Source organism: Odontomachus brunneus, unplaced genomic scaffold (assembly GCF_010583005.1).
Source record: "Odontomachus brunneus isolate Ranch 3 - 2012 unplaced genomic scaffold, Obru_v1 Obru_scaffold_035, whole genome shotgun sequence".
Lineage (NCBI taxonomy): Eukaryota > Metazoa > Arthropoda > Insecta > Hymenoptera > Formicidae > Odontomachus > Odontomachus brunneus.
The window spans coordinates 692,641-712,351 of NW_022639485.1; the positions used below are offsets into that span (position 1 = coordinate 692,641).

The 19,711-nt window shown below is 40.0% G+C and overlaps 4 protein-coding genes across 6 annotated transcripts in view; 1 reads left to right on the forward strand and 3 right to left on the reverse strand.

Annotated features, from left to right (window-relative positions):
• The window catches only part of LOC116843745, a 27,872-nt gene extending 19,409 nt beyond the window's left edge, over positions 1–8,463 (forward strand). Inside the window, exons 1-3 of one of the 2 annotated variants that reach the window (XM_032814464.1) lie at positions 5,002–5,139; positions 7,914–8,097; positions 8,174–8,463. In XM_032814464.1, coding sequence (XP_032670355.1) covers positions 8,002–8,097; positions 8,174–8,380 — 303 coding nt within the window. In that variant the 5' untranslated portion in view covers positions 5,002–5,139; positions 7,914–8,001 and the 3' untranslated portion in view covers positions 8,381–8,463. Of the gene's footprint in view, positions 1–5,001; positions 5,140–7,913; positions 8,098–8,173 lie in introns of those variants that run through there. The other variant, XM_032814465.1, reaches the window with a different exon arrangement.
• The window catches only part of LOC116843743, a 185,929-nt gene continuing 171,351 nt past the window's right edge, over positions 5,134–19,711 (reverse strand). The window contains exons 8-9 of the mRNA XM_032814456.1: positions 5,883–6,011; positions 5,134–5,436 (exon numbers count right to left, since the gene is read on the reverse strand). Coding sequence (XP_032670347.1) covers positions 5,413–5,436; positions 5,883–6,011 — 153 coding nt within the window. The 3' untranslated portion in view covers positions 5,134–5,412. The remainder of the gene's footprint in view (positions 5,437–5,882; positions 6,012–19,711) is intronic.
• On the reverse strand, positions 8,453–10,224 carry LOC116843737 (autophagy protein 5). The gene is made up of 5 exons (XM_032814444.1): positions 9,985–10,224; positions 9,706–9,911; positions 9,300–9,622; positions 8,763–8,908; positions 8,453–8,684 (listed from the first exon to the last, which is right to left on the reverse strand). The coding sequence occupies exons 1-4, from the start codon at positions 10,138–10,140 to the stop codon at positions 8,796–8,798; spliced, it is 798 nt and encodes a 265-aa protein (XP_032670335.1). The 5' UTR covers positions 10,141–10,224; the 3' UTR covers positions 8,453–8,684; positions 8,763–8,795.
• Positions 11,546–19,711, reverse strand: part of LOC116843727 (zinc finger protein Rlf-like) — a 33,649-nt gene continuing 25,483 nt past the window's right edge. Inside the window, exons 2-4 of one of the 2 annotated variants that reach the window (XM_032814416.1) lie at positions 19,260–19,622; positions 15,609–15,752; positions 11,546–14,749 (exon numbers count right to left, since the gene is read on the reverse strand). In XM_032814416.1, the coding sequence (XP_032670307.1) occupies positions 13,456–14,749; positions 15,609–15,752; positions 19,260–19,621 (1,800 nt within the window). In that variant the 5' untranslated portion in view covers position 19,622 and the 3' untranslated portion in view covers positions 11,546–13,455. Of the gene's footprint in view, positions 14,750–15,608; positions 15,753–19,259; positions 19,706–19,711 lie in introns of those variants that run through there. The other variant, XM_032814415.1, reaches the window with a different exon arrangement.

Genomic DNA, 19,711 nt, shown 5'->3' on the forward strand with positions numbered 1-19,711 from the left:
TTCAACGGTTACGTGGTGTACACGAGAGAGAAAAGAGTCTTATTCCCGGGTCTACATCGATTCATTTCCGCTCGAATCGCGGAACAATAAGCATAACCGGCGCACTCGTAATATTCCGAACCTCTGGCTGAGGCTGAGGTATTTTTCGCAACTCTTAACTCAGATCAAATTAATGCATAATTTAATTAGGTGGGCGGACTTTATTAACCCCGACTCTGATTGGTCATATAAGTTTTACTTTAGTTGTATACTTATGGGTCGACTACAAATGCGGTCGCGGTTACGTTTCAAAGTCACAGTGCTAGTCTGTGAATCGATCATCTATTTCTTTCGCGTAAACTCGTGAAAAATGAAAAGTTTCGTTGAAATCGAATTCAATAATTACGCGAAGGGAATAGACATATGATCGATTCACAGGCTAGTGCTGTAATTTTAAAACGTAACTACGACCGCATTGCGGAAAATCCTTTAGGGAGTCTGCTTGTACAGCCTGCATCCCGAGTAAAATTTCGCCATTATCGGCGCGTTCGAGCCTTTTGCGCTCGGGAACGACTCTTATCGCAACGTCGATAAACGCCACGTCCACGTCTCTATTTCGCAATGTCACGGTCTCGCCGATGAAATTCATCTTGTCCTATGAGTCTTCTGCGTGCAATGACGCGTAGCGTGAGCGCGATTAGACTCGAAAAGTATACACAATTATTGTGTTGAAGACCGTTGTCGTGCTTATATTTAACAGCCAAGTGGATCGCGTAATCCCCCCTCTTATCTCTCTATCTGATAAATTTCACGCTGAGAGGCCTTCGCGAACAGTTCCTGCATCGCGCCGACATCGGCCGCGAGCGCGAAGCGGGACAAACGGAGCCGGAGGTAATCGGTCCTCGAGCAAAATACCAGGACGAGATCGTGTTCCTCGCGCAATTAGCGATTTACGTAATTTTGCAGGCGATGCATGCGCGAGAGCGAGCGAGCCGCGTGTCCGTGAGTCGCGTTCTTCGTAGAGGAGGCCCCGCGGGCGATATCTCGAGCTCGATATTCCTCCGTGTGAGATGGATTAAAGGCGCGACGGAGATAAGCGCGTGCCAGCTCATAGGAGCTCACGCACATCGGCTGTCGTTCGCGATGCGTCGATGCATTGTTTCCGTTATCGCGGCAGCCAACATTGGCAGCCCGCGGCGAAACGGCCGTGTGCGTGCCGATGGAGAGTTGCACTCGCCGGGCACGTGCACTCGCGCACTCGCGATTCGCGTAACGCAGAAGTGCCACGCACACGTGAGCGTTCCGCGGCGCATTCGCGCGAATGCCAAGGAGAGCCGCGCGCGCGGCTTTTCCCCGGGTTCTTCTCGTTTTTCCACGACGGAAAGTCTCGCGCTCTCCATATAATAATAATAACACTCAGCGGGTGTTATCGCCAATCGCGCCACTGTGTCTTTCTCTATTTATCTATCATTCGGATCTGGCGAATACGCACAGAGAACTATATCGTTCTGCTGCTAAAGAAAGCAATTACTCAATTTATACTCTCCTTCCTTCGAGTATCTTCAAGTTATCTTTATCAAAGAATCTTCTCTCGATGATAATCTCAGAATATACTCATTACAAATTTTAGAATAAATCGTTGTGTGCTTAAATGTAAAATTTATTCTTTCTTCCCGAGGATATTATGAGACTGTATTTAAGACGTCGATTCGATTCTGCGTGATAAGTGAAGCTTTGTGTTAATTTCATATTCTTGAGTGAAATGCTCAACTTATTAGGATTCGGAATGTACTTTGAGTAAACTTAAGGCTTTTCGTTTTTTTAATGAAAAGTCTTACACTCTTGATGATAATAACACTGCACGGAAAAAAATTTGGTTATGGTATTAAAAACTTCTTTGAAATTTGCGAAAGTAGTAGACGTAGAAACAAGGATATTAATTCTCGAGAAGAAAGGATAAATTCTTCATTTGCACACAATAACGAACTATTCTAAAATTTGTGATAAGTATATTCTGAGATTATCATCGAGAGAAGATTCTTTGATAAAGATAACTCGGAGGAAGGAAATTAAGTAATTGCTTTCTTTAGCAACAGAACGATATAGCTCTCTGTGCGTATTCGCCAGATCCGAATGATAGATAAACAGAGAAAAAATTTTTGGCGAGATTTGAACGAACCAGAAATCTAGTTGAAATTACCAGAATCTTGTTTAAGTTAACAAGACTTCTAGTTAACTTGAAAGTTGCAAGTTCTGCTTAATCAGAAATCCTGTTAACTTGAATAGAATTCTGGTAACTTCAATTGGAATTTCTGGTTCATTCATATTTCATCAGACATTTTATTACTCCAATCCAATTTTTTTTCCGTGTAATATCTTGTGTTATCGCGAATCGCGCCGCTAAATCTCTTCTTCTCTCGGATTTGGCGAATACAAAAAGACCCGTCGACCCCGATTTTCGCGGACTTACGTTCGCGGGATTATCTCGCATACGGGACTTGAGATCTCGCACGATCGCGCACAACGATGTGGAGAATGCACGCCGCATAGTTGATTCCTGCTATGTAAATGCATGATTTATCGCCGATGATTATCGTCGCGCGAGTCCGGTAACAGGGAATAAAACGCTCACTATTAAAAGGAAAGGAAAATATTAAGTGAATCATGCATTTTCACGCGCACTAACACGCCGTCTCGGTCGTAGACTAACGGTGGCAGTAATGTGAAATTAGTAATGAGCAGTTGGTCGTCGCGTGCAAACGGCTGACGAAATATTAATTTTACTTTTACTCTGCAATTGCAGGCCGCGCATTCGTGACTTTAGGTCGCGTACGCGTCAAAAGCATTCTTATCGATTATCCCTTTCATAAAAAAGAAAAGAGTATCAATATTCAGAGACCAGAACACATGTAGAAAAAGTTTCATCTCCCATCCCATCGTAGAGTCTCTCTATACGAATTCCTATATTGGTCTCTGAATTAAAAATACTCCAGGACACATTTTCCCCAACTGCAAACTCAACACTCGCGTATTCCTTTATTATTTTATGCATTTTGTCGTATGAATTGTATCGTTCAGCTTGTACACGTTCGTGTTCGTGTTGCAATGTGAGTGACTCGATGCCAATGCACCTGAGCAGATTAAACAATCGTTATCGTGCACGACAGTTAAACGCACAGCAGATGAAATTTGTTCCCTCCTTTCTCTGTCTCTTCCTCTCACTTGAAATAAGTAAAATGCGCGTGTAGACTGATCATGTCTGTCAAGCGCCTCGCTGCGATATACTGAGAAAAAACATTTGAAATTTTGTAGTTGTATGTAGGATATCAAGTTTACGCGCAAAAATAAACTTTATATCCCACAAATAAAAATGTTCCAGTGTTTTTTCTACAGTGTAGTTTCCTGTTTTAACAGCGGTGGAACAGTCGACTCTTCGTTTTACCAACTGTGTGTCTTGTAGTTCGGTATAGAGTAGGTTCTTAAATTTTTTTGCTTGCACAATAAAGTGGAATTCATCGGAATTTTTTTTGTACGCGTTCTTCAATTCTCAGGTTAAATTATACCAATTGCGCGCGAAGAGACGCACGCGTTGTCTGTTGCATCATTTATGATGCGGCATAAAATCCCATTTAAAGCGGGAAGTCGACTGGGAATGTGGATCCGTCGAATGACGGATTTGCCGATGCCTCTCTCTTTCTCTCACTCTGTTAAACCGACATTAATAACAACGTCAGCCGTTTTTTTTATTAAGGCCATCGCGTGCGCGCAAAGCAGACCTTGAATCGAAGCATGACTGTTGCAACGCGTCAATCAACGGCAATAAATGTCACTGGTTGGTGCGACGCTATTAGGAAGGGTGCAGTAGCGCGATGCAAAGGAAAGAAAAAAAAGAGGTCTCGGTGGCTCCAACGGAATGCAACATTCTGGCCGCATTATATGATCAAGAAAGGTGCGTCGTCGCGAAGATTCATTCGGGGAAACTAAAAAAGCACGACGAGGGATAATTACAGTAGACATTAATTCACGATAGATTATTAATTTTACTCAATTATCTCACACTATCGCCTCACAAGGACTCTGTTATGTACGGAATTTCTAATACAATCGTATAAGATGATCCAAATTAAAATTGTGATACATAATCGTGCATTCATATTTACTGTAATTATAATCTGTCGTATCTTTTCGTTTCGGGGTCCTGCTCTTCCCGATTTGACCGTCTTGTTGAAGTTATAAGTCGATGCTCGAGCCATTCACGATTCAGTTCAAGTCCGAGGATGGAGATGACATCATGCGCGTTTCGAAAAACGACGCGTTGCGAGTAATGATGCACGGCAATGTGTGATAAGAGATAATCGCGAATTGAACGGCTCGCTAGTTGTTCAGTTGGATAGTACACTCGGCGTCATGAATACCCAACCATTTACTAGGTCACGAATTATTAGATATTTTTGACTGGGTGCATTCGTTTCTACATCATAGCTTTCTATATATCACTAGATTATCAGCTATCTTATATACGATATCAAAACATGAAGCCCGAAATGTATGTATTACACATCCTACCTCTCTCTGCAAGAAGAGGTGCTAAATATATAATATGGTTGACACTTACATATGTGTCTTCAATCAATCAGACGTGACAATCCAACTTACACATCACCAATTATCTCACTAACATACTTCTTACATGACATATACACATTAGTTCAGTACATATTTTTCGGAGCCATATTATGCATCTCACCTATCTGTGTTCTACATACGCATTTATTATGGTTGTTTTAAATAATATATAAATAAATGTTGAAAATATGTAACGAAAATATTACAAAATTTATATGCCGGAATACCATATACCTATTATTTACTGTGAAAATAATATGGCTTTAGTATGCTTTGTGACTCAGACAGCCAATGAAACGAAACTTTTCGTCTCTCTCTAAGGCTCTAATGAGGCCGAGTGTACCCCCAAGTCGATTCGCGCCGACCGGAAATACGAAAGCGTACGAAAAGGACTTTGGCGTCGATCCAACGTGTTGAGAGATGTTCCTCTGTTTGCGGGACATGAAGCAGTAGACGGACGAGAGTCCGAGACTTCGGCGATGATTCCTTCGGTGCGTCGACTTTCCGCGCGGCTCGTCTCACCTCAACTGCAAGGTATGACACGGCGGGAAGTGTGTCGCGAAACGTGAAATCGGCGTGTTTTATCCCGACATGGTGTGAGACACGGAGCGGCGCACCCGGCAAATGTCGCGCTATTTGCCAAATACTATTGTCGCTCATGAATTTTCATTAAAACCACTATAGCCCACGGCCATGGTTTCTATGTCCTACATATTCCCGTGCGTTCTCCCGATTATAGATTAAAGATAAAGTCCAGCAACGGTAAGCGAGCGGTGTATCAGAGATCTTCTCTCAGTCCTGACAGCCTCATTGTTCGCTTTCATTGACAACCTGCGCCAAATAAATATTTTATAGATCCTTCCTCCGGATTTTCCAGTTTTCTACTTTACGTTGTTAGAAACTTTCGCGAAACCGGTCCGTATAAAACTTATTTTTGAAAGATCTGTTCCTAGAATTTCCCAGAATTCTACTTCATATTTCGAGGAAAACTACACAAAAAAAAGATTTGCTTGAATTAACCAAATATCTGATCGAATATGAACGATTCAGAAATTCCGATTGAAGTAACCCGAGTTCTATTTAAGTCAATCAAAAATCTTGTTAACTTAAACAGAATTCGGGTTACTTTAATCGGATCATTCATATTCTTTTTCTGGATCATTCATATTCGACCAGATATTTGGTTAATTCAACCAAACCTTTTTTTCCGTGTAGGAAACAGATCCATTGTTATTCGCACTGTCATTTGTATACTCGTGTAATTAGAAGAATCTTACGTAATAACGTGAACTCAGTCCTTCGATATGCTTCTTCCTTTCGCGAGGTGCCTGGCATATCACATCGCCCTTTACGTCTTTCGATGTATTCCAATCGATGTATTCGATGTAGAATGTAGTCCGTGGAACCTGCGAACACGTAGCATCAAAATAATGGAAACAATCTCGCGATTCACACTGTTATTTGTTATTTTGCAAATAATGAATTTTCTGCGAATGAAAGCAGTGCGGGAAAAATATTGTAGATAAATTATACAATATATTAAAAACATTTATAGTTATTCAAATTCGTGATACAAGCGCAAATTATAGTCTATTCAAAGTCAATGTTGACGTCGTGATTATGATCATCATTATGATCGGAAAAAGTTTAGAATTATAGCACATTCGCGGATCCCCATTTGTCAGAATATAAGGATATGTAGATCGTGATAACGATTACTGTAGGAACAAGAATAATTTACTACGTGATATTAAGAAACACGTTAGATTTGAACGGTAATTTTGGCCCGTAAGACACTCGGACGTTTAACACACGCGAACGAGAGAGACGCTGATTTTCGCAATAGCTGCTAATTATAAAACAGACACTCGCAGAGTAGAGAGTTGCTTTTTTTGGTACACGTGTTCCCAAGAAGTCGCATAGCAAGGCAGAAAAACGTAAGACGAAGCTGCAAGTAACATCTCGCGCTCCAGCAGTCTCGACAACATCAGTCTAGCAAGGTAAAATGGTCAAGTACAATTATCGACAATTTTAACTCTTAAATTAATGATTGAATTCTTGTAAGACAGTAGTATGAGATAATTTTGATTACAGTTATCATTTCGTTGTAAATTAATATCTGTTGCAATTATTATTCGTCATGTCCTTTTAATTTCCGTCTGTTACAACAAATAATTATATAAAAATATTCAGTATATAGATATAATAATAATTATATAATAATAATTATATAGAAATATTCAGTATATAGATTTTAAATATGGATTTTAATTATTTTAATAAATAATTTTCGGGCATAAGATCTCCTTTACAATTAATCGATGTTTAAAAACGGCAAACAACAGATTGGGAAAGACCTCTGGACAGCAAATTTACAACCTCCTACAACCTCCTACTATACCTAATCATTGTACAGAACTGCGTACTCATTCACCATTGTATTGCATTATATATTTTATATTATATATTATATAGAATATAATATAAGATATATTATATATTGCATTATGTATTTTATATTACATATTATATAGAATATAATATAAGATATATTACATATTATATAGAATATAATATAAGATATATTACATATTATATAGAATATAATATTATGAATATTATATTAGAGGTTATATTAAAATATATAATATAAATAAAAGATGTTTTTAGATCTCTCTTTGAGCCATCATACTATTTATTATTAACTACGTTTACACGGCAACGTTAATCCGGATTAGTAACTATAGTGAATTCTCGAATCCGATTGGAGTACATTTTTAGATCTAAAAAAATATATCAATAAAATCCAAGAATTCACTAACTACAATTGTTACTAATTCGGATTAACGTTACCGTGTAAATGTAGTCATTTATTACCTATGTCTTTTCATGTCCTATTCCTGGTACAAATTCAACGTTGATGCTAACTACTTTAGCCGAGGCTTCAATCAATTTACTTTGAATTTAAATCACATTGATGACAATTGGTGTAAGTCTCGGTTAAACCGATTTGAAGAACACATCTCTGTGGCCGGTATTCAAAGTCGGATCTTATAAGACTGTTTTAAGTTCATCTTCAGATAGTCAGTAGCCGATGAAATAATATATACATCATCTCAAGATAAACTTAAGACAATCTTAAATCCAACTATGAATACCTAAAATATAGGTTTAGCCGAGACACAAACCATTTTCAATCGGTTTAGCCGAAACTCAAACCATTTTCAATCTCTAGTAGCATGTGTTGTGCAGACATTCTGTATTTTGCAAAGAAATGTCGAATTTGACACTGATTTTTACAATTGCAGAATTAAGAGAGTTGGAGACGTAAACGGAGAAAATCATAAGAAGGACACATTGTTAAATGGGCGGACAAGATAATAACGGAACACACAGATGACAACCTGTTATGAATCTCCAGAGGTGAACATTGTTTTAAGCGAGGAAGAGATACACAAGAGATACCAAGATACAGCGATGGTGATATTTAAAGTAATAACAATAACTAACTAAATTAAACTACATAAATTAAACGTAAACAGAAGTTTTTTTTTTCTCTAAATTAAAGGAACAACAGAGCAGAAGGAAAGAAGTCGTCAACTATCTCAGTTTTGGAGACAGTCGCAGGACGATGGAGTACAGTAGTAATGGAAATCAAACCGTTGTCATACGTAGACCAATAGTGGTTAGACAGAATAATTACTTACCTTCGCATATATTAAAAGCTGGGAGGAAATTGTACGATAACTTAATGTACAAAACACGTTCAAACTAATCATTAGTTCAATAAATTTGTTTGTGCGCCTTAACATTGTATCTATTGATGCTTCAAAAGAATAATAAACAATTATTCGCAACTGTAAATCTTGTTATTTACGCGCGTACAATTCATACATAATTAAAATCTACTTAGAATCTCTTCAGGGAATCCTAATATACAAATATCTTGTAATGTATATTATCACAACACATTCTCATGTCAACACATTCGATGTCACTCGAATCTATCTTCAAATTTTCCGTCGCAATCGCCTCTTTAACCCGCAAAACACACTTAGTAATTAAAATAATAGTATATTCTATAATGAAATAAATATATATCACAATAAAAAACATAACAAAAATAAAGTACACGATAGGGCAAAGATTTATCTCACTGAGTAATGAAATCATCCGATCTTCATTAGGCGTTACGACGTGACAACAATTAGATGCAGAAAATTGTCCGGATAACTCAAATGCTCCGCCATCCATTGAAGTGGCGTTTCCAATGGTGGTATGATACCATGAGTACGCACTGTAACTGCAAGATCACAATTAATCAGTTTCAATTCCGTGAAATAAGTAGCAATATCGGATAAAACATCTAATTATTGACATCTCTTTAGCTATTCACACTAGAAAAAAATTTGATTTTTCTTGCGACCAGCTTTGCGGTTCTTGCCTGCATTCCACGAAGGAGAAATTCACAATTAAAACTATGAATAACTTCTGCTAATCGCAAGAGGAATCAGGTTTGTTTAGATTCTCAGGTTTCAGCTTTACCGTTTGAATATTATTTGATTTATTTTATAAAATATAATGCCTATTGTATTAATTTCGTTTTTGTGGTCAATAAAGTAAGCTAAGGTAAGTGTCACACAAACTAAGAGGAATCAACAATTAAGTGTTTTACTCTACAAAACATTACAAACCATTTTCCTGATCCGGGAATACTTCACTTAACAAATGCTTCAACGTTTTTCTTTGGCCTTCTTCGTTTAATGGCCTCACCAATTTCTGTACATATTTATCCTCACTGGTGTAGCATCGGAAAGGTATATATTTAAAACCCTCTTCAGTGATAGCCTCCATAAGCCTACCGTTCACAGACCAGAACTGATCAAATTTATCATTCATAATACCATTCCACAACTGTGTGTGATCTTTTTTTTGCATACTGGATACAATCTGCCCTCTATGCTTCAGAACGTCTGCCTCTTTTATGCAGGAGAGAAAGTGAGCTTCTACAATTTCTCTGGAATTGAATGAGATGTGAGTGTGTTTCATTGCAGCGTACACATTCATACGTATCACATCTGAAGTTAATCGTGTACATACTTATTTTGGCAGTGCATCAGAACATTTTCTGGAAACTTATCGAAGTGGACAACGATGTTCCATGGCAACTGAATGTCATTGAAATAAATGTCCAACAAGACACCAATAGGATAGTGCCATTTCAATGGAATGCCGTTGAATTCTAGCCACATCTCATGCTCTTGTTTACTGTCACTCTGTATGTGTCGTATGAAGTGCTTTCTCACCTAATATCAATAATATTGATGTCATGATATATGAACGATGAGTGTTTTGCAATAGTATATTGTGAAGACTAACCTTCTCTGTACACAGTGGGAAGTAACTTAACCTAGGTACCATTAGGTAAAAAGGATCCGGTCCTTGCAACTCACAAGTCTCCTCCGAATTCAGAGTAAAACAAATTGGTATCTTGCCATCCCAGATTTCCCGAAGCATCTCACGATCGTTTGCCATTACGATCGCAATACTGAAGTTATCTTTTTAAAGTACTTACTGCTCCAATGAAGCAGCTCGCTAATAAATAGGTTAGGTTGGCTTGTGTTTATTGTCTGCTCTGAAGATGGGCGATAATCGCTGGGTGAATCGATTCTTTCTTTATGAGCAGATCGATTATCGTATTGATGTCTTTAAATTTGAGAGGATTTTATATTATGGGTCTGTAAGAGAGACTCTGGCCTAATTGCCGCGGTGTAAAGACTTGTTCAAACTTATTCGTACGTAATAGATGTCTATCCATATGCACGCTATGCTTTAAAACTCGGTCTCCATAGCCCGCAGATGTAAGACGTAGACGCGACACTTGCCACGATAGCCAATCATAAGCATCAGAGATGACCACTTATCACCAGTTAATTCTTATAGCATATTTTTTACAGCATAATTTAGCGAAGACTCAAACCATTTTGGTTCGAATCTCGGCTAAAGAATTTAGAAAATGGTTCGTTTCTCAGCTATTGCGATATTTGGTATAATTTTAACTAAAAACGCAGAATCTTTGTTTAGCCGAGATTCAAACCATTTGCCACTAATTTAGCGAAGACTCAAACTATTTTGTTTCGACTCTTAGGATATTTAGAATTGTTAGTGTCTCGACTATATTGACTGATAGTAAAATTTGTCTAAAATTGTTTCAGTTTGTTGCATACATTTAGAAAAAAGGAAAGATCTAGAAAATTGTGTTATATCCAGAGATATGCGTCATTCCAGGGTTGACTTTGGAGGCCATCTGCGGCGAGAATGTGAACTAAAGTTTCTGTGTATAGGGTTTATCGATATAAACGCTATACCCTAACGCATTATTCACATATTGCTCATACAGCAGCAGGAAGGTTAGTTCAAATTAATTAGATGAGGATTGATTGCCATCTTTGTCTCGCTTGTCTATGTATTTCGTTGTTTTCCGTAACTCGGAGAAAAAATGTTTTCATGTTTCTCGAGTGAGGCAATGGTAGCATAACGAGGTCTATATCGAGTTATTTTTGTAAATATAATGATGATTATTAATAAATATGAATATTTATGCAGAGATTGTAGAAATGACGTATTTGATATTGTATAGTTTTAAAAAATAAGGATAAAATAATATTCGTAAATTCAAGCTTGCAATAATATTCGCAATTTAACATATTCTGCCTCATGTTGTATATTAGATTTGGTTTCCGGGTTTGAGCCGCGTGGATTCTTCTTTATCTGATTCCGATGTTTTGTGAACATTTCCGCTTTATCAGGGAAGAATGACCCGATACAGAGTTGCTCCTAAAAGGTCTTCCTTTATATAATGATTGCCATAGGGGAGGGGGAAGGAAGTAAGGTGGTGGAGGATGGTGGAGGGAACTTTATCCAATTATTTTATTTGTAGTTTGTGCTGCATAGCTTTTTATTTTCCAGTAGTATAATTTACAATGAGTTCTATAACGTATATTGGAAAATGAACGCGTTTATAAAATTCATGTAATTTAGTTTAGTTGTGCTACTGTAAAATAAAAAACTTATGTAACCTGTCGTCAAGTCGTACTATTTGAAAGTAAGAATCTATCGGACTTAGCGTGTAAAGATGTTCAATCCCGCTTTACTCGAGCTGAACAGAATCAGAGCAAAATCTAAACGATCCGTTAGAGTTTATATTATGTAGAGTGATGTGTGTGTGTGTGTGTAATATCACTTTCTTGAATTTTTGTTGGCCAAAACACTAAATAAAGGAGTCATAGAAGAAAATAAGAAAAGACATTAGAATAAGGTTTTTTTTATAATAAATGGTTAAAAGAATATTACGTTTTATTCGATTATTATATTAAATATATTACCCTAATAAGTCAGAGAGACAAGAAAAGAAAAGAGATATAAGGGAATTTCAGAAAACATCTTTGCTTTTTACTATCTATCCTATAATTACAATGTTTTTTAAATCATTTTCTTCTCTACGAAGTAAAGAACTATTTTATAAATAAATAAAATAGGGTACTACCTTATTTTGTAAATTTACTCCGTTTTGGCCAACACTAACGTCAAAATTTCTAGTTGCGCTACTGCTGCGACTTAGGTCGATATTCATAGTCGAATAATATTTCAAGACTGTCTTAAGTAATGTCTTAGGATGTGAATACGGCTCTATGATTGACATCTTAAGATACTTAAGACAATCTTAAATATAAGATCGGACTATGACCGGCCTTAGACCCGTTATACTCAAACCTTTTATTTGCGGCTCTGTTAGTTCCAAACTCTCCGCTACGAGGCACCACTGTTTCTAAGGAGGAACGCGTAGTCATAGTACGAATGAACGAGTCATCAACAAAATGTTATGTTAAATACACTTACGATCAATCAACGAATTATTTGTCGCGTGGAAAAGGTGTAAACGATATTTATATAAATAATATATTTGTTATGGAAGTGTATGGTTTACATCGTTAAACACGTCCTGCTTAACGAAGATGGGCACTTTACGCCTTCCTCACGTCTCTGCATTCCATAACTGACTCTTTACGTACACATATACACATATATATAATATATAAACTTCTATATACATATATTGTACATACCTTTGTTTTACATAAAACATTACGATGTATCTGAGAAGATCACGTTGAACATTGGGATATTATATTATAAAAAGAAAACATAACTCTCTGTCTTATAAATCAATTCTAACGTAACAGACTAATTAGGATGCAAAAACCAATTATACCGAAATTTGTCATTAACTTTTAAATATATTTACAGCTGTGTGACAAACGTTCCCGGTTAGAGTTCCGCTGCCGTATTAGTGTCAAGTATTTACAGCAACACCAGTTGCTAAAATGAAATCAGGAACGTTACCTTCGCGGGAGCGTGTCGATTAAGGCACCGCGAATGACAGTGAATCGCGCCCACCGAACTAACTTTTTCCAATTGTCTCTGATTAACAGTTCGATTGGTGCGATATTTGTTTGGTCCGGCTAAATATTAAAGCGGATTGAGCAACCTATTGTTCGATTTCCGACTGCATCTCGCCATATCATTACAGAGTATTAAAATATATTTGGTTTCGCAGTCTGATCTGAGCGACCACCTCGATTAGTTTGTCGACGTCGATGGTTTTTTGCCGATTTCGTGAAATTGTCGCTTTCGTCGATTCGACGAAATTCAAGTCTCCTCTGCGCCGGCCCAGCCTGTTTTAGAACGACGACCTTTATTAGAAAAGATAAGCCATACCGACGAGTATATAGAGTTATTTTTTGTCCTTTTTGGTTTTCCAGGAGCTGATTTCGAAAATCAATTGGTTTCTTATTTGTTGACCGTCAAGTCTAACGGCAGGTCCTGCTCCATCTCGGTGACGCCTTCGTTCTTCACCCTGAGACCGCAGGTGTTGGCGGTGTCGGCCATGTTGCACCACATATTCCGCAGCCCGTATTGCAGGTCCATTGAGCTGAGCAGGTGTCGGAAGAGCGGGTCTTGCGTTTTTAGGATGAAATCGGACAACAGCTTCGATTTCTCGAGGATACCGTCGTTGCTATGCACGCAGCACTTGTGCCGGCAGCAGCAGTCGCTGCCCTTGTACTCCTCCTTGAGCGGCGTATGCTCCATCTGCACCTCCATCTTCACGTCCTCCGCGTGCTTGATCACCGTATGCCTCACCGGGTCGCAGCTAATCGCGGTCTCTTTCTTGCAAGGCGTGCTGTTGACGATCGACTCGATATTCCTGTAATCGACCGTCGTGCTGCTGGTGTTGGTTGTGGTGTTGGCACCGCTGCTGGTGGTCTTGGTGCCGCAGTCCATCGGTTCCTCGGTCTTGATAGGCGTTGACTGCATGCCGATGCGCGGCATCGTGTCGGACACGCGACCAGGACTGGCGTGTGGCGACGACACCGTGGAGCAGTCCTTGATGATGTTGCCGGCGGAGGCGTACATGGGATTCACTTGGATCCTGTCGGGTATGATGTAGTTGTCATCATACATCGTCTGGTAGATCTTCACGTCTCTCTCGTACGGTTTCGGCGGGCTGATCACCGGCTGCTCTTGCTGTTCTTTCCGCTGCTCCTGAAGATTGTACATGTTGTTCCACTCGACGAAGCTGCGCTGCTCCTCGAAGCTGTTGCTGGCCTTCGGGCTGGAGACCGAGGTGTTGCTCTCGATGCTTGAGTCCTTCTTCGAGTCCGACTCGGAGTGCACGCTGCTGCTCTGTTTGTCCGGTGAGTTTGCGTCGTACCTCGTGGGCGTCTTCTCCGGGTTTCCATCGTCGAAGCTCTTCTCCTGCACCTTGTCGTTGTTGTTCACGTAGTGGCGGTATGTCTTGACGTGCTTCCTCAGGGACGACGGGTCGGTGTACCTCTTCGGACAGCCCGGCACCTTGCAGCAGTACGGCTTGTCCACTGAATGTGTACGGGTGTGCTTGAACCTGTCTGAGGAGTTCGAGTAAGCCTTGTTGCAGCCTTCGACCGGGCAGACGTACGGACGCTCGCCGGTATGCGAGCGCGCATGGATCTTCAGGTTCTCCGCTCGGCTGAAGCTCTTGTCGCACTGGAAGCAGTGGTGCGGCTTCTCGTTCGTATGCGTACGCACGTGGACCAGCATCTTGTACCTGCGCGAGTGGAACAATGTACATTCGGTTGCTAAGAGATTTGGCACAAACGATTCAAAGAGCGTTCGATTACGTTACTCAACGTATAATTGGTCTTGTGGGTAATATCCACACGCGGAGCATCATGGAAGATACCCATAATAGATAAGAGCTAATCTACCCACATTGAGGGTGGCACTGGTTATATCAATCGTCACCGAACAATTTTTGATTGAATTTGCTGAGATCAAATGTCAATTAAACAGCCTTTAATTAAATTTGCTAAGTTCATTCGTTTTTTACGCTCTTCGCTCGCTATCAATTGTCAATTAAACGGCCCTTAAATTGAATTCGTTGGAAATCGTCAATGAAATATTCTTCAATTGATATTACTTGAATCAATCATCAATTGGTTGAATTAAAACAAATTTGTTTAAATCAATTATTAAGAGAAAAATTTTATTGATACTTTTATAATTCTAATTCTAATATTTAATTTATATTTATAATATTCTAATATTATTTAATTTTTTATAATTCTAATGTGTGTAGTGATCGCTTATGATAGGAGTCGAGGTAACAATACAGAGTGTGTAACCTTTGTGTTTAGAAGAATTTATTTTAAATTGAGAGAGAACATTATTTTGAGAAGCAATTTATACCTATTTATAATTAAATATTGATATCTTGAACAGAGGCTTGAATAGACAACAGATACTGATAACTTGAAGAGAGAATATTATTTTGAAAAGCAATTTTTATTTCTAATTAAATACTGATAACTTGAAGCGTTGCAACTTTATCTGATAAAAATTATGTAGCAAGTCGCATCGCAACCGAGTGTATTGAGTACTAAATGTAATACTTGAAAGGGTCTTACCTCGCATTAAAGCCACGTTCGCCCCTCGGGCATCCTTCCCATCCGCAATAGAAGAGACCTCGCGCACCCGGTGCTGCGTGCAACCTTGCGACATGACCCGCGAGTTGTTCCAGGGACGCAAACCTCTTGTCGCAATTTTGCCATCTGTAAAGAAAGAAGGAAATTAATATCTCATGTATCTCTTGAATATTTTATACATGTTAATATTTCGTGTATCTCTTATATATACAGGATTGGGGGAAAGCTACTTTTGGAAAATAGCTTTTTACTCACTAAAAGGAAGTAAACAAGTCACGTTACAGTTTCTGATAATTTGCTCATTAAGTTTTGAAATTACTTTTCTCATTACAAGTAACACGTTACTTGCCAACCCAGTTCATGTAACTTGGTCCTTCGAATGCATCGAGGACGAAGTCCGATCACTGCAAAATCGTTGTCGATTTCGCGATCGACACGCAAGTCGTGACTGCTCGACGACGAGGCGTAAATATAGCATTGCGGCTTAGGGCAGGCGCGCTGAAATATCGACATGTGATTTGCGTCACGAGCACGTACGCTGACTCGTCCAATTGATACCAATTCCGGCCATTTTGCAATTGCCGCCGGTTGACACCAGTTTATCGTTAGAGACCGGAGTTCGGGTACTATTCCAGTCAACGATTACGAGTCCCGCCAATTAGGAGGTACGGATCTGTCCGCGGGAGGTCGCGGATCAAGGTAATTCCGAGTGATCTATCTGGTTGGGCCGGACCCCCGTGGCGGGTCTTGCCTTCAATTTTGGTGGCTCGCTCGCGAGACGGTCAACGAGCGAACACGTCGGCTCGGAGCCGCACAAATAGCCGTTATAAATGAACTCCACCGTTATTACCTAATATGACACCGACGCGTAATAGGCTATATATAAAGATGTCCCTGACCAACCGCACTCTTTTTTCATCGACAAATATATCGCGCGCGTTGGCAAGAAGGAATCTCCGACAAAGTGCGATTTCCACGATTCTCGTGCATGAGATTCTCAATGAAGAGGAACGATCGGTGGCGAAGAGAGTCTTCGAGATGACCGTGAGGGATTCAATGTGAACGCCCGTTGAAATACGCAACTGGAATTCTTCTCTAAAGAAGAGAAGAGAGGGAAGATTAATTAAATAATAATAATTGGGATTCACAGGGTCGGTTGGACGTGGAAGGTTTGATTTATCGCGCATGTTGCCGGAAAAATATCTGGCCGTTCGACTCTAAGCAGTAAACAAACCAAGTTTTTCTTTTAATCCCATATGTATTTTGTAAACAAATTTGATGCTTATCAAACGAACTTATATTAGACTTGCGAATATCTAAACTTATGAAATACTTGAAACGCCTAATATTTACTTGAATGTAGTATGTGTATTCTTATATGTGTAGTTATAGATACTAAACGTTTTTTTCCCCAGTGCTGGATGCCTACAGATTTAATACGACTATCAGTGCTGAATGACTACAAATTTAGTACGACTATCAGTGTTGAATGATAGGATTTGATAAACAACACACAATATTCTCTGTGATAAGGAAATGCTTCAGCTTTCACGTGTACATCACGTGAAAGAAGCGGTTCCTTCGCGTAAATCGTAATAGTGAGCTCTCTCTCTCTCTATCTATCTCCCTCTCTCTGATAATACTCGTTATTTGATATACTAGAATCACTAGATAACGTCCAGCAATAAAGCCGAGGGACTGTTAGTGCGTCGCGACATCACAACGCGCTCGCATGTATTAGAAAGATAGACCGTTTGCGAAAGAAGTGCTCGAACAGTACAGCATTTAGCGCTCGTCGCTTTGCAATAATCATAGACACGATTATTCCTTTTCGTTTATTATCCGAAGGCAATCGTTATCGCCGCGCGGTGTTGAGTCTAAAATTTTTATCACCAACGCATAGACTTTGGATACAGAACCGAGCTGACTGCGTAAGCTCGCTAGTTATCACACTACAACTGTCTTCTTCCTATGACAATATTCGTTATCTTTCGATTGAGTAGATCTTGACTGCTATAGAAAAACGCGCAAAGTCGAGAAACATGCTCGCGAGGTTTTTAATGTCAGACAGCACTGTTTTTAGGTGAAAAATGCGTCGTTCTCTCTTTCTCCCTCTCTCTCGCCCTAGTCGAGTCGAGTCCGGTTACAGAATTTTCTCTGAGCCTGAAGAGCGGAAAGCCCCTTCCAATATCAGCTGGAGATATGGAAAACTGGTTAGAACTGGTATCCATGCGGCACGCGCGTATTCGCGAGACTATGCCGAGATATAAATTAGCTCATTGTTCAAGAGGAATATCGTGAACGCGTCGCTAACGCTTGCGACGAAGTATAAACCGACGTCATACCTGATTGACTGGACGGAATGTGATAAACTCGGTGATTACCTGATAACACGCGCAAGACGCGTGGAGTCACACTCCACGTATACCTCTGCGTCTTATCTTTCCGATTTGCTATAAAGTTATCGGGTGAAGTAGGGAAAATGAAAAGCTCCGAGATAGGAGGGAGGTGTTGGGAGATATTGTGCGCGAAGTAACAAAGATAGGAGAAGAATGTAAATAGAAAATGAAGATAAAAGAATGCCAAGGAAGCGGGACGTGCAAAGTCCAGAGAAGTCTGACAGAGACTGTTGCTTCAAGGAGAGAACAAAAAAAAGCACGACGTCAGTGAAGTTAATGATAAAGATTTGAGCGTGTCGTACGAGAGCGAGAGAGAGAAAGAGAGAGAGAGAGATTTATGTTGCATTTAGCTTACATGATTTCCTATACAGATATCTGTTCCCTCTCTTCCTCTCATAGAACTAACACGCGCCAAACGATTGCGCTATCTACGACTGTGTATAAACGTAAACAAGCGCTAGACCAATACCGAGTTGAAATATGACGCGAATTGCACGAACGGACGGTAGTCATCCTCTCCGCGGTGTCTAGCGAAGATAGCGAATTCGCCCGATGCGGACGCGATGTCGCGTCCTTATCAGCCCCTGACGCTATCTTAATTGGTCCTTTAACAACAATAATAGCGGCGAGTGCAGTGCACCCGCGGAAAAATATATGCCCGATGCCGGCCGACTCCAGGCGATCTTTGACTTCGCGCCACGGCTCGACAGTACAAATCGTAATTGGAGAACCACTGTCCTCCCCTTCTCTCCCTCCTTCCCCCGCGGACCTTTGCACGCGTTATTTTCTGTTTTACTCGCGCGTGCGATCGCCATCGAATTAGCACGTTGACTGCTACGCTGTTACGTGTTATGTGAGCTGACGCTTTAAGATTTCCGTGTCTTCCTAATTTATGTATAAGACATAATACGTTAAATAACGCGATGAGGTAATCTGTAGTCAATGAAGTATTGAAGTAATCAATTTACATGGCGATCAACGTGTCAATTGTTACATTATCGCAACGATTTTTCTTTTTCCTTATCTGAAACGAGCTAAGAAGTATATGTATCCCGAATTGCAGTTATTTGTCGTATCCTTGGTGAAATTTTGGTGAAGTAATGAAGTAATCAATTAAGTCATTGGATAGTCATTAAGATATTGAATAGTCAATTAAGCGTTGGAATAATTACATAGCAATCAACGTGTCAACTTTTACATTATCAGAGACATTAGAAGAGATTTTTCTCCTTACCTGCATTTCAATTGAGTGTTCTCGGCTCCCCTGATGGAACCCAGCTCCAGACTGGAGCTGGACGCGTCGGAGTCGCTGTGCGCCGGGCTCGGTGGGCCGCCGTTGCCGAGAGCGCCAGGAGATACCCCCAATCCGGTGAGTCCGGCGGACGGAGAGGAGTTTCCCAGTTCTTCCTCGGCCGGCATCCTTCGCGGCCAAACCGGAAGGTCCAGCTGCTGTTGGTGCTGGATGCTGATGCTCCCGTAGTAGCTCGAGCCTGGGCTGGTAGAGTAGCCGGAAACCGGGTTGTAAAAACCCGGGACAGCTCCTAGCAGGGTGCCCGGGTAACGAGCGGCGCCGTAGGGACCAACGTGAGTTGGCATTCTGCCCGGAACGTAAACGATCATGTTTGTCTTTTGTTTTTTGCTCTTCTTTTGCTCCGCGATCGTCTTTCTCTCTTTCTTTCCTTCCTC